Source organism: Bombyx mori, chromosome 5 (genome assembly GCF_030269925.1).
Source record: "Bombyx mori chromosome 5, ASM3026992v2".
NCBI lineage: Eukaryota > Metazoa > Arthropoda > Insecta > Lepidoptera > Bombycidae > Bombyx > Bombyx mori.
The window spans coordinates 9,676,486-9,692,560 of record NC_085111.1 but is presented as its reverse complement, the minus strand read 5'-3'; the positions used below and the strand labels follow the sequence as shown (position 1 = coordinate 9,692,560).

Genomic DNA, 16,075 nt, shown 5'->3' with positions numbered 1-16,075 from the left:
AACGTCACGGTGCCCTCGTCATGGACTGAGGACCAGCCATTGTGTGATCTAATTTCCATTTGTCGATAGACAGAATGGCAAAATATCAGTTTTGTAACACACTGCACACGTTATAACGTAAAATTAAATGTTAGTTAATTATTAACGTGAGTAAATTATATTTAAAAGTACATAGTTTAAGGATTTAAAATGTTTTACATTTTTCTTTTCTACTATTTAATGTTATCGTTTTCGTGTGCACAAGATCCGGTGGCAAATTTACGTCAAGGTCGTATCATCGGGGTAAGTCCATAATATTTTTTTTAACTAATACGTTCAGTCTCTCGGTTCATTAATGTCGGGTAACAATTTTTAGTAAATTAAATTTTAGGGCACATTCCCATTTCCCTCGCAATTGGTTCGCGGTTAAAAAAAAAAGCTTAATTTCCATTCCTACCTATAAGCCATTGGTATTTCCCTTGTAAAAGAGTACCAGTAATCAGCCACGAACCTACTTTTAGTCTACCTGCGAATAAAATAAAACATTCGCTATTCACCGACCAAGCACACACAGCAGACTCAGAACTTTTCGAAATGTGCCGGCAAAGTTTGAGTTCTGCATTGAAATCCTATCCTATTGGTTTAAGGTCCTAACTTAATAGATTGGAACATCATAATGAAACACATATTTTTTTATTACAAAACCGGTTAATTTCATCTTTCTGAGGAAAATATAATATGTATTTGCACTGTCTATGTTTGTGGATGTTCTAAATGTCGATAGAAATTAAAAGAATGGTAATTTTTAACAATAAAGACTGATCTGTCAAAATTCTTGTCTCTTAAATTACAGATTAAAGTTTTTACTGAAAGCACTCTTACACCTATCGAAGTTTATTATGGTATACCATACGCTATTCCGCCTATTGGACGACATAGATTTTTGGTAAGAAATGAGTTAAATAGTAAAAACACTGGGTTTATTAATTAGGTAAGTATTTATGGTTTATTAAACAGTATGTCTTATGTGAATGTTGTACATGCGCAGCACCATGAAGAACAGAGCAACAACAAACAAACAAAAAGTGATTATAATTTATAAAAGATAAATAGGAAATACATAAAATACTTGCGTCCAGATGCTTTCACCATTTCTTCTAACTACTAATTTTTGTTTTATTTTGTGTAAGTAATGTGACGATTTAACATTGTACTTAATTTCAAAGGCACCGGTAAGACACACTGGATGGGAACGTACATTTTTTGCCCGTCGTATACCCCCACATTGCCCTTGTGAAGAAGATCCCGATAATGACAATGCAAGTGAAGATTGTCTATTTTTAAACGTGTGGACTCCGCGGGTACGTACTCAATCCTCCAGAACTTAAAATAACGTGTACCTACTTAGGCTGGGTGAAGAAATTATGAATAATAAAATATAATATATTATTATGCCCAGATGTCTATGAATAATATTCTTTCAGATAGCCCACCGAAGGTGTCGCGTTACCAGTCGTTGTTTTGCTGTACAGTGAATCATGGACTCGCGGTGGAACAACGTTGCCTTGCCAAGAATTAGCTGGCGAAGGTGTCGTAGTGGTCACAGTGTCCTATCGTTTACATCTTTTAGCATTTTTCACACTGAAATCTAAATCGGCACGTGGCAATCTTGCTCTACTGGATCAATACCTCGCTCTTGTGTGGATACGTGATAACATAGCGGCGTTTGGGGGTAATCCCGCAACGATTACATTATTAGGACATTCTGCGGGTGCCGACAGCATATTGTACCACTTGGTGTCACCTCGATCAACAGGTACTTCTACGTCTTTCACTATTATATCGTATATTTTTTCAGTAACTATGTAAGTAAGAAATCTTAATCGAAGAAAAATGTTAAACCTCAGCAGCCGTTATATCATGTTTGATGCTTGCCTTTAAGTTTTTACTCAAAATATACGCTTCAAAATGTAACAAAGATTAACATGAAATCAGTACTCATTTGACTTCTATTTCTTTATTAAGCATCAGCTTATGTGCACTCGGCGACTTCGCAGCGTAGGATAGCCGTTTTACCATAGCAATTCAGACCTCAATCTTGTTTTAAAATGGCTCCGATTACGTATATAATTATGTAGCTCTAGCTGGGCAATGACCTCGTCTATGAAAATACAGCAATAAAAAAATTAAGCACACACCAGACATTCAACAAAAACATTTTACGCCGGTAGAGAACTAGTGTCATAGGGTGGCCAGTGGGTTTATAAGGTCGAATAGACAGACACCTTGCGATGACTGAAAAGCTTCCAATGTCTTTCAACATTGCCATATCTAGACGGCAACTTTAACTACTGCGTTCATGTCAAATTTGCAAACCAAATGCCGGTCGTCGTAGCAACACTGTAATTTAAGAAGAGGAGTGCCCATCCCCGAAAGAACTTTGTGAACGAACACCCGAATTACAGGCCTAACTTGTGATAACAATTTAATAATACAAATTCTTTCAGGTTTATTTCATAGAGCGATTTTAATGTCTCCTCAGTATATTTGGCAAACAATCGATGAGAAATCGACCAACAATCAGACCTATAGAATTTCTCAGGAGATAGTAAGGGTACTCGGATGTAATGACAACGGGGAAAGTGATATTATTAACTGCCTGCAAACTCGCCCGCTCTCTGATATAATAGCTCTCTATCCGGTAATGTTATATACATATTATTAGAATACCTAATATAGATAACAAAGGTATTGTCTACTAGTGATTCGTTTTGCTTTTATTATATATATTATCGCTAAATATATGACGTTTATCGCTGTAATAAATCGCGCACCATCGAATATTCTTTGTTTGATAGTATTTATTAAATCTTAACACAAATACAACAGGAACTAGCAAGACTGTTCTTTTGTTTTATATATTCGTCATAGCTTCGTCAAGCTCATATATTAACAAGACAATAAACAATACGATTTTAGCAAATAAAAAAATGTAGATATTACATTGTTAATTAGTAGCATCATTGTAAATTCTTAACACATTGAGCGCCGTGTAGGTCACCGCTGCCCTACGTGGCGCACTCAAGTTATGATTTCTGTTACTAACCCCCTAGATTGCCTAACTTTTTCCTTCTATTGTATTCAATTTATGTTTTAGTGTTTTAAGGTCTCCTAGAAATTGTTTCATTCTCAGTATTTTCGGATTCGTCTTTCTCAGAGTCTACTAGATATTTCGGCAACTTAGTCAACTATACTGAGACCTTAGAACTTATATCTCAAGGTGGACGGCGCATTTACGTTGTAGACGTCTATGGGCTCCGGTAACCACCTAACACCCGGTGGGCTGTGAGCTCGTCCACCCATCTTTGCATTAAAAAATATATAAATAAAAGTCACAGAACAGGTATGAAGAGGCCTGAAGAGGCGCCACATAAGGGCACCGGTGACCTATATGGCATTCAAAGGGCTAATTACCAGTGTGTTGTAAACCAATATCGGTGCTTTTAGAACAAAACCTGGAGTAAATATTTGCACCCGATCCCGGACGACTTCCTGCCAGATTCCGAACAGTTCTTGCCCGTTTCATTAGTAACAGCATTATCGCAGGCAAAACGAAAACAGAAGCCGATTGATCTACTGTTGGGTACAAACGACATTGATGCCCTTAACTACAATGGTTTGTTCGAATCGTTTTGCTATAAACACCTGATGCATTGATTCTAATTGCATTTTTGTAATATTTACTAAAAGTCATTATGGTTTTTTTTCTGCAGATGAAACATACGCAGAGTTAAACAATCTTAGTCCTCTACACATTTCTAAGATTGCAGATTCTCGAATCATACCTAAATTACTTCAAATGTTGTCGTTGGGAGCAGCTGAAGATTTTCCCGTGGTAATTTTTTATTACTTCAAACATGAAACTAATTTTGGTATGAAATTTCAGTTTTAGTGAACTTGGATTTAGAGCATTGTTTTGATATTTAATTTGGGTTCAGTAATTACGTTTTTCGCTTGAATTAAAGTAGAAAATACACTATCACGATACACATTCGATCCAAAATCTCTTCATGGAATACGTTCTTGTACAATAGAATTGAGATTTTTTTTCAATATTTTAAGGTGATATTTTATTTCAAGTGGTCACTAATAACTGTGAGCTCGTCTAGAACAATGAAATGATCATACCAACAAAATTACATTTAAAAGAATAAAGACAAAATGAAAATGTCTTAGAAATTTAATTTTAATATTTTTAAAGAGAAAGAAACACTTTCCATGTTCTTTCATTAATAAAAAAAGCTCATCAATAACTACCAAACAAATAAAAGATTGGCAAATAGACTAGAAATATAGTACATAACTGTTTCTTTATAATTGCCTATTTATATCTAGATTTATTCAAGGTGTACCTCTTGTGTACTGATGGTGGGAACTGGGACCTCTTGTGAGTGCGCACGGGTAGGTACCATCCACCTTCCTATTTCAGCCGTGAAGCAGTAATGCATTTCGGTTTGAAGGGTGAGGTAGCCGTTGTAACTATACTGAGACCTTAGAACTCGGCAGGCGGCATTTACGTTATAGATGTCTATGGGCTCCGGTAACCACTTAACACAAAGTAGGCTGTGGCATCGTCCACCCATCATGCAAAAAAAAAAATTTAAACGATGACGGTGACAAAATTTCAATTTTAGCTCGTAAAGGCCATCCGTTGGGAATACTGGAATGATGTACCTCAGAGGCTGACGAATATAAATGAAGCTATAGAAAAAGTTGCAAAACTAGAAACGTCGGCTAAATGGGACGCCGGCGGTGCGCTCCTGGCCGCTAGAATAGCCCGCATCGCGGCTCGACTATATGTGTACCGGTATTCTCAGCCAGGAGGAGTCGATCTTTACGGGCGATACATGAATTTTAGCGGTGGGTATTTAAAGTTGTTATATATTATTTATTACTGGTGCTAGGACCTCTTGTGAAACTGCACGGGTAGCTACCACCGCCCTGCCTATATCTGCCGTGAAGCAGTAATGCGTTTCTGTTTGAAGGGTAGGGCAGCCGTTGTAACTATACTGAGACCTTCGAATTTATATCTCAAGGTGGGTGGCGCATTTACGTTGTAGATGTCTATGGGCTCCAGTAACCACTTAACACCAGGTGGGCTGTGAGATCGCCCACCCATCTAAGCAATAAAAAAAATCCAGTAACATTGATTTACTTTAAATAAAGAAGAAGCAGCAGCAGAAATATAAATTCTGCAGCCGTAACGGTATAGCTAGGTTCCGGTTGTACCAATCGTGTTGTGCTTTATAAAATTAACTGTACCTTAAAATTTACACGTGAAAACAATGATTGAAAGACCGAATTCGTGAAAATAAACGTCCTGTATATCGTCGTTTGAGTACTTTTATTGAGACAGTGATATGTTTAGTGAGTGAGTAGAGGAGTAAAATGACTTGAAACTGCATAGGACTAGGTAAAGAATACAGGCGATCTTCATTTCGGAGGTCATGAATCGCTTAGGCGCGATATTCCAAACTTTGGAACCATTGTTTTTAAGAGTAGAAAATATAAATATAGTTAAAATTAAATGAGGCCAAAACTTACTCGCATATCGTTAATTTCAGGGGCAACGCACGGAACGAATCTAGTATCATTACTAGGAAACCCTATGATAATGCAAATAGCCCGTCGACTCGCAACAGCAGATGAAAAACAGATTTCATCTCTATTTAGAAAAATAATTATCAATTTCATCAAACACGGGTTCGTATTGTCAATATAAATGTTTTGTCTGTAAATAAATAATTTAAATTAAATACCACTCGAAAGTATGCGTATGTCCGTTAGGTTTTTCTCTACAAGCGATAGTACTAGTCGTTATTGTGTTGCAGCGAGAACCAGGTTTTATAAATTTTATAATGAGACACGCATTGGTCGTGGCAAAGTACTGAAATATAGAAAGATATTTGTATAAAGGATTTCAGGACAGGTACCAATTTTTCAAATGAATTATTGACTGACTTCCTCGATTGGCTTCCACGCTGAAGGAATTTCATTGTGTAATAAAAATCAAACCTGCAAAACATCTAATTTACGTAATCACTGGCGGTAGGGTGTCTAGTCAGCCCGCACGGGTAGGTACCACCACCCTGCCAATTTCTGTCGTGAAGCAGTAATGCGTTTCGGCTTGGAGGGTGACGCAGCCGATGTGCTGTAATAAACCGAGATTTAGAACTCATGTCTCAAGTTAAGTGGCGACATTAACGTTGTGCATGTCTATGGGCTATGGTAACCACTTGACACCTAGTGGGCCGTAAGATCGTTCACCTATATAAGCAAAAAAAAACAGTTTGTGTGCTTGAAAAGCCACGTAAATTGCAGATACCCCGTCGAAGACGGTAAATGGCGACAATATATGGTGGGCGATGCTCATATTTATATTATATCTAATGGAAAGTACTACAAAAGCTATAACAACGATGTCGAATTTTGGTTGAAATATCTGCCGGAATTATCAAACTTAATTTCTAAACCTGATCAAACAGAACAGCTCGCCTTAGAACAAGGTAAACAACTATTTGCTATGATTTTAATTTTCAATTGTTGTTGTAAATAGGGAGAAATCGAATTCAATTTTTTTGAATGTTTCGTTAGTTGAATGATGCTGATTTCTCTCACATGGGGTTCGGCCTTGATTTGAAGTTACATCTGTATGTTTATTTGAGATTCGGCTTCTAAGTGTACTTGTTCATGTCTTAAACTAATATGTCAGCTTATAGATAACAACAAATAGGGAAACTGAATTTGGAACCTTCGGAATGGTTGAAAAAAAGTATTTCAAAGTTACCGATAAGCCTTAGTATTTTGACGGACTTCAACGTTTAAATGATTAGATTCATCTCAGTTATGGAATGGATATAAGTATTTATTATTACAAAACCAGACCCACGAAAAAAAATTTCGTAATTCTAAATGTTTGAAATAAAATAAATTATTGCTGTATTGGAGCTATTTCATAAAAGTTAATTGTTGATTGTACTGCTTGCACGTGTTATCAATGGTAAGTTCAAATTCAAATCGGAGGTGATTCTATTTCTCATTTTTCATCTTGATGATTTACATTATGGATGGCAAAAGTAAGGAGCACCCCCTTATATAGGGGATAAATTGAAAAAGTATTATTCGAAAGCTTTCCGAAATAGCGCTAGTGTAGGAAATGATATAAATATTTGAGCAGTTTATTTTAATTAAGCAGTTTTAAACAGAGTGAAGTATGCTGAAGTCGTCGTGGCTTAAAGGATAAGACGTCCGGTACATTCGTGTTGAAGCGATGCAACGGTGTTCGAATCCCGCAAGCGGGTACCAATTTTTCTAATGAAATACGTACTCAACAAATTTTCACGATTCACTTCCACGGTGAAGGAAAAACATCGTGTAATAAAAATCAAACCCGCAAAATTATAATTTGCGTAATTACTGGTGGTAGGACCACTTGTGAGTCCGCGCGGATAGGTACCACCGCCCTGCCTATTTCTGCCGTGAAGCAGTAATGCATTTCGGTTTGAAAGGTGGGGCAACCATTGTAACCATTTGATACTTGTAATTATAATCAACAGCGTTTTGACTCTTTGACAATGCAGTACGCTGAATGTAAATGCTCTGCATCGGGTTGTCAGGAGCTACCACATGTTGAAATTCAAAAACATAATGTGTCTACTCTTTCAGTACTAGAGTCTCAAAGCAATGATATTATGAAGGCAGCACCTATCTGTATACCTACTACTGCATCTTCACAAGTTTCTAGAGAAGACAAAATTAAAATTAAAATTTTTAGTGATGAGCTGGGGAAACAGATGGGTGTGGCATTACATGACCTTTGTTTTGGACAACATGTGATTAATTACTGTATGCCAGGTGCTAATCCAGCACAAATATTTGATAAGATTTTAAATACCACACATTGTCTAAACACTGTTATAATAATTATGTTAGGGAGGAGAGAAAACGTTAACCAAAAACAAATTTTGCATTATGTTGAACAAGTTAATATGTTAAATATTAAAAAACTTATTATGTTCACTTTTCCTTACTTGCAAGACTTACCGACAGAAAACAAAATTAGATTTAATATTAATAATGCAATTTATAATGCTTTTGATAATAATAACTGCACCTTGACATCCAAAAAATATGCATTTAAATTAATAGACATAAATAATATAATAAATTTTAGAAATTTATGGACATCAAAAAATTACTTATTTAAATTAAGTAATAAAAATTTTAGACAAGTAGCAACATCGCTACAGTATTTTATACACAATTTCCTAGCTATAAATTTAGCTAAAAAAATACCTGCTTCTATTGAGCAGGAAAAAAAAATATGACATGTTTTAAGACTTTGGAATCTGCTTCCAATTTAAATTAATTAATAAGACAAAAGAGTCACACTCTTGCAATTACAAACCAATTAATACAACTAGATTATACCCATCAAAAGACGTTAACGTTTCAATTATTAACATATTCAATTTGGTGCATCAAAATTTACAAGGGATGATGGGTAAAGAGCTAGAAATTGAAATGTTTTTAAATATGCATAATATTAATATATTCTGTGTTACTGAGCACTGGTTTAGAAATTATGAATTATTGTTTAATTTTAATGATCACCAGTTGTCAAGTTCCTTCTGCAGAGAGAACGCTATTCGCGGTGGCTCACTGATTCTCGTTAGTAAATGTTTGAAATGTAAGGAACGAAAGGATGTAGTGGCCCTCTCTGTTGAGAGAATTATTGAAATTTCCTGTGTTGAGCTTGAGCACCTCATTGTTGTCTGCGTCTACAGACCTCCTGATGCGTTATATGATTCTTTTGAAAATATTTTGGAAAATGTATTGCTGAAACTTTCTGTTTCTAATAAACAAATTTTTGTATGTGGTGATTTTAATATTAATCTTTTAGAAAACACAAATACCACTATTAGATTCAGAACACTGTTAAAGTCATATAACCTCCCAAACTTATTTTTAGAGCCTACTAGGACAACGACCACATCGGCAACATGTTTAGATAACATATTTACAAATGTAACACCGATTAACAAAAAAATTATTAATCAGTTAACATCAGATCATAGTGGACAATTTGTGTCTTTTGAATCTAATATCAATTCTATAGATAAAAATACTCTTGTGATTGTTCCTATTAATAAAAAACGAATTGAGAAGTTTAGAAATAATATTAAGCAAGAACATTCAGAAATTATTTATAACCATAACCCAAATTTGTCATACCAGAATATGTTTGAGAGAATTAATTTGGTCTTTGCTGATGTATTTATTCCTAAAACTGTAACATTAAAAAACAAAACAGTGTTCAGCGAGTGGGCCACCACCGGAGTGTACAAAAGTAGAAAAAAGTTATATGATCTGTACTCTGAAAAAGCCTATAATAATGATGAAACATTTCATCAATATGTCAGGAACTATTCAAAAGTATTTAGAAAAGTTTGTTTAGCGGCAAAATCTTTACATTTAAGTGATTTAATAAAAAATGCCCCTGACAAGATAAAGATGACTTGGAACATCATTGGTAGAGAAAGTGGAAAAGTCAGAAATAGCCACCAAGAATTCTCATTAAAAATAGATGATAAATTGGTAACTAGTCATAAAGATGTGGCTAATGCTTTTGAAAAGTTTTTCTCTGACATTCCAGTTTCAACTACCACTTCTCTAAATTCATCCCCCACAGTAGCTAAAATATTATTGCATAAACATGTCAACAAATGTAATGAAATTTTTAAATTTAAGGAAATATATTCAAGCAATATAATAAAAAGTTTTAATAGCCTTAATGTAAAAAATACAGCTGACTTGTGGGGAATATCAGTAAAGGTTTTGAAGTCTGTAATAGACATTATTGCTCCTCATCTTGCTAGTATTTTTAATGATTGTATTAGGTGTGGTGTATTTCCTGACTTAATGAAACATAGTAAAGTGATTCCTCTTTTTAAATCTGGTAGTACTGATGACCCCTCTAACTATAGACCTATTTCAGTACTCCCTACGTTGAGTAAAATCTTTGAAAAAATAATTTTGACACAACTTTTAGAACATTTTAATTCAAATAACCTGCTTCATAATAAACAATTCGGGTTTACCAGGGGTCGCTCTACAACTGATGCAGGTGCTTATCTAGTCAAAAATATTTTTAAATCTTGGGAGGAATCACATGATTGTCTTGGAATTTTCTGTGACTTATCCAAAGCATTTGACTGTGTTGAACATGAAACATTGGTGAGGAAACTACATCACTATGGTATTAGGGATGGTGCATTGGAACTTATTACTTCCTATTTATCAGGACGGATACAAACAGTAGATGTGAAAGGTAATAGATCTTCAGGTACCTTGTTGAAAATGGGTGTACCTCAGGGTTCCATTTTGGGTCCTTTTTTATTTCTAATATATATAAACGATTTACCTAGTTTTATTGAATCCCGACACGAGGTCGTATTATTCGCAGATGATACATCTTTATTATTTAAAATTAAACGACAATTACAAGTCTATGACGAAGTGAATGATGCGATTTCGTGTGTGGTTCATTGGTTCCGTATCAATAACCTATTATTGAATAGTAAGAAAACTAAATGTATTAAATTTACTTTAAAATGTATTAAACGATCTTTAAATGTGAGACAAGTGGATAGTGATGTAATTGTTTCTGAGGAATCATTGGAGCTTGTTGAGTCAACCGTATTTCTTGGTATAACAGTGGACTCCAAACTGCAATGGGGACCTCATATTCATAAATTGGCGAGTAAGCTCAGTTCTGCAGCATACGCAGTAAAAAAAATTAGAATGTTAACAAACGCGGACACGGCTCGTTTAGTTTACTTTAGTTACTTCCACAGTGTCATGTCCTATGGCATTTTGCTATGGGGCAATGCGGCCGATGTAGAAACGATATTTATTCTGCAGAAAAGAGCTATACGCGCTATTTATAACATGCACTCAAGGGAATCCCTGAGGGAGAAATTTAAAGAAATTAAAGTTCTCACTATGCCATCCCAGTACATTTTTGAAAATTTGATGTATGTTCGTAAACATATTGAGGAGTTTCCTAAAAAGTCGGACATACATAATAGAAATACTAGGAACAAACACAAGCTTGTTGTGCCGATGAGTAGGTTACATAAGATACGAAATTCATTCGGGTGTTTGTCTGTGCGCCTGTACAACAAAATCCCACAAGATGTTCAGAACCTACATATACATAGGTTTAAGAAAACTGTTAAAGAACATCTGTGCAATAAAGCTTACTATAAAGTCAATGATTATCTAGAAGATTGCACAAAGTGGGAATGAGTTGCTCGCTCCGGGCATTTCAATATTGTAGTAATTGTTACGTTATAATATTCATTGTAAAAAACTCATATTTAAAAAAAATAATGTAATATTAAAAAAAAAAAAATAACAATTTATTAAAAAAAAAAAAAACATGCCCGCTGAGTTTCTTGCCAATTCTTCTCAGGACGGAGGCTAGTTCTTGTGAATTGGCGGTAGTTCTTTTGACGTTCAACAAGTATGTACTTTCATTTATGTTGAATAAAAAATTTTTGATTTGATTTTGATTTGATAACTGTACTGAGACTTTAGAACTTGTATCTCAAGGTGGTTGGCGCGTCTACGTTGTAGATGTCTATGGGCTCCAGTAACCACTTAACACCAGGTGGGCTGTGAGCTTGTCCACCCATCTAAGCAATAAAAAAAAAAAAAAAACTAACCTGTGGCACTCAGGAACTGCCGCGGTAAAGCTATTGCATAGCATTTTTTATCAACTTATGCAATTATAATTAGACAATGATAATTTAATATTAAAACAATAATAAAACAAGACCACGCTATATTAAACATTAATAAGAGCAAAACATTAACTGCGCCCTTCACACTCATAACTAGACCGCGCGAGAGAGAGATGGGCAGACTTTTCATGATGCGCATGCAGTGTGACGTCACCCCACGCGCTTATTCACAAACACTACACAAGCGCAACGTGTGAATGCGTTGAACGCGAGCTACATGGTAGGCGGAGTGAGGGGTGTTAGGTTTTTTCGTTACGGAATTTCATGATTCGGTCGCCGCGCTCAAGGCCCGCGATAAAAGCTATGCAATAGCTTAAAAAAAATGCTGGATTGAAAAATATGTTTTTCGTGACTTACGTCGTTTAAAATGTAATATGCACTATATAAAATCTCAACAATCTATACATTTACGTAGGAAATGTTTTTAATTCCTTCATAATTTGGTATCGGATTTTAATAGTTCATGGCGCTGCTTTTAAAATCTTTCCACTGGTTACTATGGCGGCCTTTTTTTTGCCTAATTGTCTCCCTTTCACGGAACACTTTATAATGCACTGAGTTGGTCTTCCTTACTTCTACTCTCCATAGTTTAGACGTTTGATGAAATAAAATGTATGGTAAATGACCATCTCAATCGATTTCATGAATATTTCTTTCTTGATCTTGAAAAATAATGTTCATTTCAGAGTCACAGGCACAACAATTTTGGCTATTTAATAAATTAAGTTAATATAGGCAGATGAGCCGATTATGAGATGTCGATTATTATGAATAATTTCATTTTATATCTTTTGCCTATAAGCTAAGTATATTAATATGGAAAAATTATTGTTGATATCTTAAATTTTTCTTTTGTTTGTTTTAGAAGAAAGCCGGTTACGGGGTGGTGTGCTTGCAATGTGCGGAGTGGCTGTGTTTCTACTTCTTCTACTAAGTGTAAGCGCTATACTTTTGCGCAGGCAACATTCCCGTCGTTATTCAGTTTCCGATGAAACACTTAATTCTTAGCTTATCTAGATATTATAAAAATAAAATTAATGCGATATGAGACTATTTTTATTGTTATTATTCGATGAGTACCTAGAAATACTTAATATGACTATCTATAGGTAAGGTCTCATATGTATTATGCGATTACCCGCAATGTCCGGTCGGTCGGTCGGAGGACTTCGGTCCGAATTTCGCCAAGCCTGGCGGTAGTTATTCGCACTGTACGGCTAAATTTGAAGTAGAAACATCTTTCTTCAATAAAAATGTTTTTAAAGTGTTCTTTTTTTTCCTACCTAAGCTGGTAGCCTTGAGAGTCTATTCCAGCATAGCCTTAACTAGTAGGTGAGCTCACGGGGCTTAAACCTGACGACGTTGCTAACACGAACCCTAACAAGAGCCGTGCTTCGCAGAATCTACCAACGGATCGGAAACGCGACCCACTGAGAAGATCCGGCGAGAAACTCAGTAGGCTGTGTCTGAGGGTTAATTTGCTCGTCGAGCCCTTCGTCGCAAGCGACGGGTTCGACGAGAACGGTGACTGGTGCTTGAAGTACCTAGAAGCACCATTAGTGGATCGGGAGGATCCGAAATGACGTGTTTTGGGCGACGTCGACTGATTTCCATTCTTTCCGCAGGATCGGGAATGTAAAATGTTCATTAATTCTTCAAATTTTAGTGAATCCGAAAATCTTATCTTCATACTTTTTTAGTTCTTTGAAAAGTGTTTCGAAATGGTTGCCCGGATCTCGAGTTTGCAAATAAGGATGCGCCCAGTACCACTTCCTTTCTTTTTTCTTTTATTAGCGTGTGTTAATGTAGTATATAGCTACAACATTCCACGTCCGTCTATCAATATGACCGCAAATAGAATCGGCTTGTCTCTGCCCCTGGAATTACAGGTTTTTTTTTTTTTTTTTTTTTTTTTTTTTTTTTTTTTTTTTTTTTTTTTTTTTCATGGATTACTGGTGGCCCGGAGGCCTTTCCAGTTTCACCAGGACAGGTGGGCGAGCAAAGGCTCAGCCAGGAGGGGTGGGATTTGCTAACAGCTACCCGAGCGCCTCCGAAGGAGACCTAACAGCTCAAGAGCAGCTGCTTCGCGAATGAATCTACTACCGGATCGGAATCGCGACCCGCTGAGAAGATCCGGCGAGAAACTCAGCGAGCTGATTCATGGGTTAGGTTGCACGGCGAACTCTTTGTCGAGTTCGACGAGTACGGTTACCGAGGTCTAAGCCTGCTCCTAGAGCTGAAGGCGTCTAGTGCGAAGGTTATTGGATCTGATGGATCCGTAAGGACGTGTCTAGGGCGTCGACGGTGACTGGCTCCTGCATGATCAGGATTCGGGGAGTAGTCAGCGGCGGCTACGATAAGGCGATTATCATGACGCATAGCCTTATCGAAGTACCGTTCCGACGCTGACTTCATGTATTTCTGTATAGATTCGAGGCCTAGGTCGTCGTGTAGGTCAACGTTCCTCACGAACCACGGAGCTCCGACGGCTAACCTGCAAAAGCGGGATTGTAGAGATTGAAGGGTGTCTATGTGTGTGCGGGCCGCGTGAGCGAACACCACACTCGCGTAAGTCATGACGGGCCTTATGCAAGTTTTGTAAAGGGTCACCTTGTTACGAAGGGACATTTTACTCCGCTTACAGATCATGGGGTAGAGTCTACCGAGAATAAACGCGGCACGGTCACGGACTGATTTTATATGCGGGCGGAATGTCATCGATGCATCCAGGGTAACGCCCAGGTACTTGACCTTCCTGGCCCAGGGTATGGATTGACTAAAGAGAGTAATCGGGGGTGTGAGATTCCTCCTCCTAATACGGGAGGAAATCCGTGTGGAGCTTCCCCTCTGAAAGAGCACCGCAGTACTTTTCGCTGGGTTGATGTCTATGCGCCATTTTCGGAACCACTGTCCTAGGGCTAGGGCTGCGCTCTGAAGCTTCTTCGCGATTAGGGCCTTGTTTCTACTGGAATAGTAAACAGTCGTGTCGTCGGCGAATAAAGCTAAATGGGTCGGCGGCGACCGGGGAATATCGTTAACGAATAAGCTAAATAGGAGGGGTGAGAGGACAGAGCCTTGCGGGACTCCAGCTGTGAGAGGTCGTGGGGAGGAGCGGGTTCCCTCGACTCGATATCGAAAAGAGCGGTTCGACAAGAAGTCCCGTATGATGAGCACGAGACTATCCGGTACACCCATGTTGAATAGTTTGAAAATCAAACCGTTGTGCCAGACTTTGTCGAACGCTTTTGCGACGTCGAAGAAGAGAGCTCCCGTGTATAACGGTTTTGGTCGATTAAGCCCCACAAGAATGTGCTCCGTGAGGCGGTGCACCTGTTGAACGCATGAGTGATTTGTATCCGAATTGTTCATCGATGAGAATGCCCTTGGATGAGACGAAGTCTCTGAGGCGTTTGTAGAGCAGACGCTCATACAGTTTGCCTAGAGACATGAGGAGGCTAATCGGGCGGTAGCTCGCCGGATGATTTTTTGGTTTACCGGGTTTATGTATGCCGATAACGTCCGCTTCTTTCCACACCGCGGGAAAGATACAGTTCGCCATAGCGGCATTGAAAATAGATGCCAACATCACGATGAGTTGGACGGGTAGAAGTTTAATAACGCGGTTGGATATACCGTCGGAACCGGGAGCCTTGCGAAGACGTAGGTCTTTGATCAAGTCTTTAACTTCCATCGGGGTGACGGGTGGTAACACATCAGAGGGTGGCAAGGAGGCTCTGCGTTCTACCTCACTGTCTACTAATTCTACATGCACAGGGTCCACGGATTGAGTGCTGGGCGTGCACTGGGTTTGCAATGTATCGGCCAGCAGCTCTGCTTTTTCGTCATCATCGAACGCCGTGAGTCGGCCTGAGGGGCCTACGAGGGGGGGCATAGTTACTACCGTATCCGATTTGAGAGTACGAGCTAAGCGGTAGTAAGACCTTTGGGAGGGCGCGAGTCCTTCTAAGAAATCAGACCATCTGGCATCTCGGACTTCGGCGATGCGAGACTTTACGTCGCGTTGTAGGGCACGCATTCGAATACGATTTTCCGCGGTAGGATACCTGTCGTAGGCGCGTATCGAGGCGTTCTTAGCTCTAAGGAGTTCCCTAATATCGTCGGACAATTTGAAGCGGTGAAGGAAGTCCTCCGCTACAACTTGTTTCGATGACCTATCTAATGTCGAGGTGATGTGTGACGTTAAGATGTCTATGGCTTCAGCGGTATCC

General features: G+C 37.9%; 1 protein-coding gene across 3 annotated transcripts; it reads left to right on the top strand.

Annotated features, from left to right (window-relative positions):
* Positions 1-36: 36 nt before the first annotated feature.
* On the top strand, positions 37-12,899 carry LOC101740604 (acetylcholinesterase). Of its 3 annotated transcripts, none has more exons than XM_021350513.3 (11): positions 37-282; positions 833-925; positions 1,206-1,340; positions 1,468-1,795; positions 2,487-2,680; positions 3,487-3,655; positions 3,753-3,874; positions 4,674-4,899; positions 5,604-5,742; positions 6,361-6,545; positions 12,715-12,899. In XM_021350513.3, exons 1-11 carry the CDS (start codon positions 190-192, stop codon positions 12,852-12,854), a joined length of 1,824 nt encoding a protein of 607 aa, XP_021206188.1. In that variant the 5' UTR covers positions 37-189; the 3' UTR covers positions 12,855-12,899. The 3 variants fall into 3 exon arrangements, with proteins under 3 accessions (XP_021206188.1, XP_021206187.1, XP_021206189.1); XM_021350512.3 differs by having other exon boundaries at positions 12,712-12,899; XM_021350514.3 differs by lacking the exon at positions 6,361-6,545 and having other exon boundaries at positions 12,712-12,899.
* Positions 12,900-16,075: the final 3,176 nt, after the last annotated feature.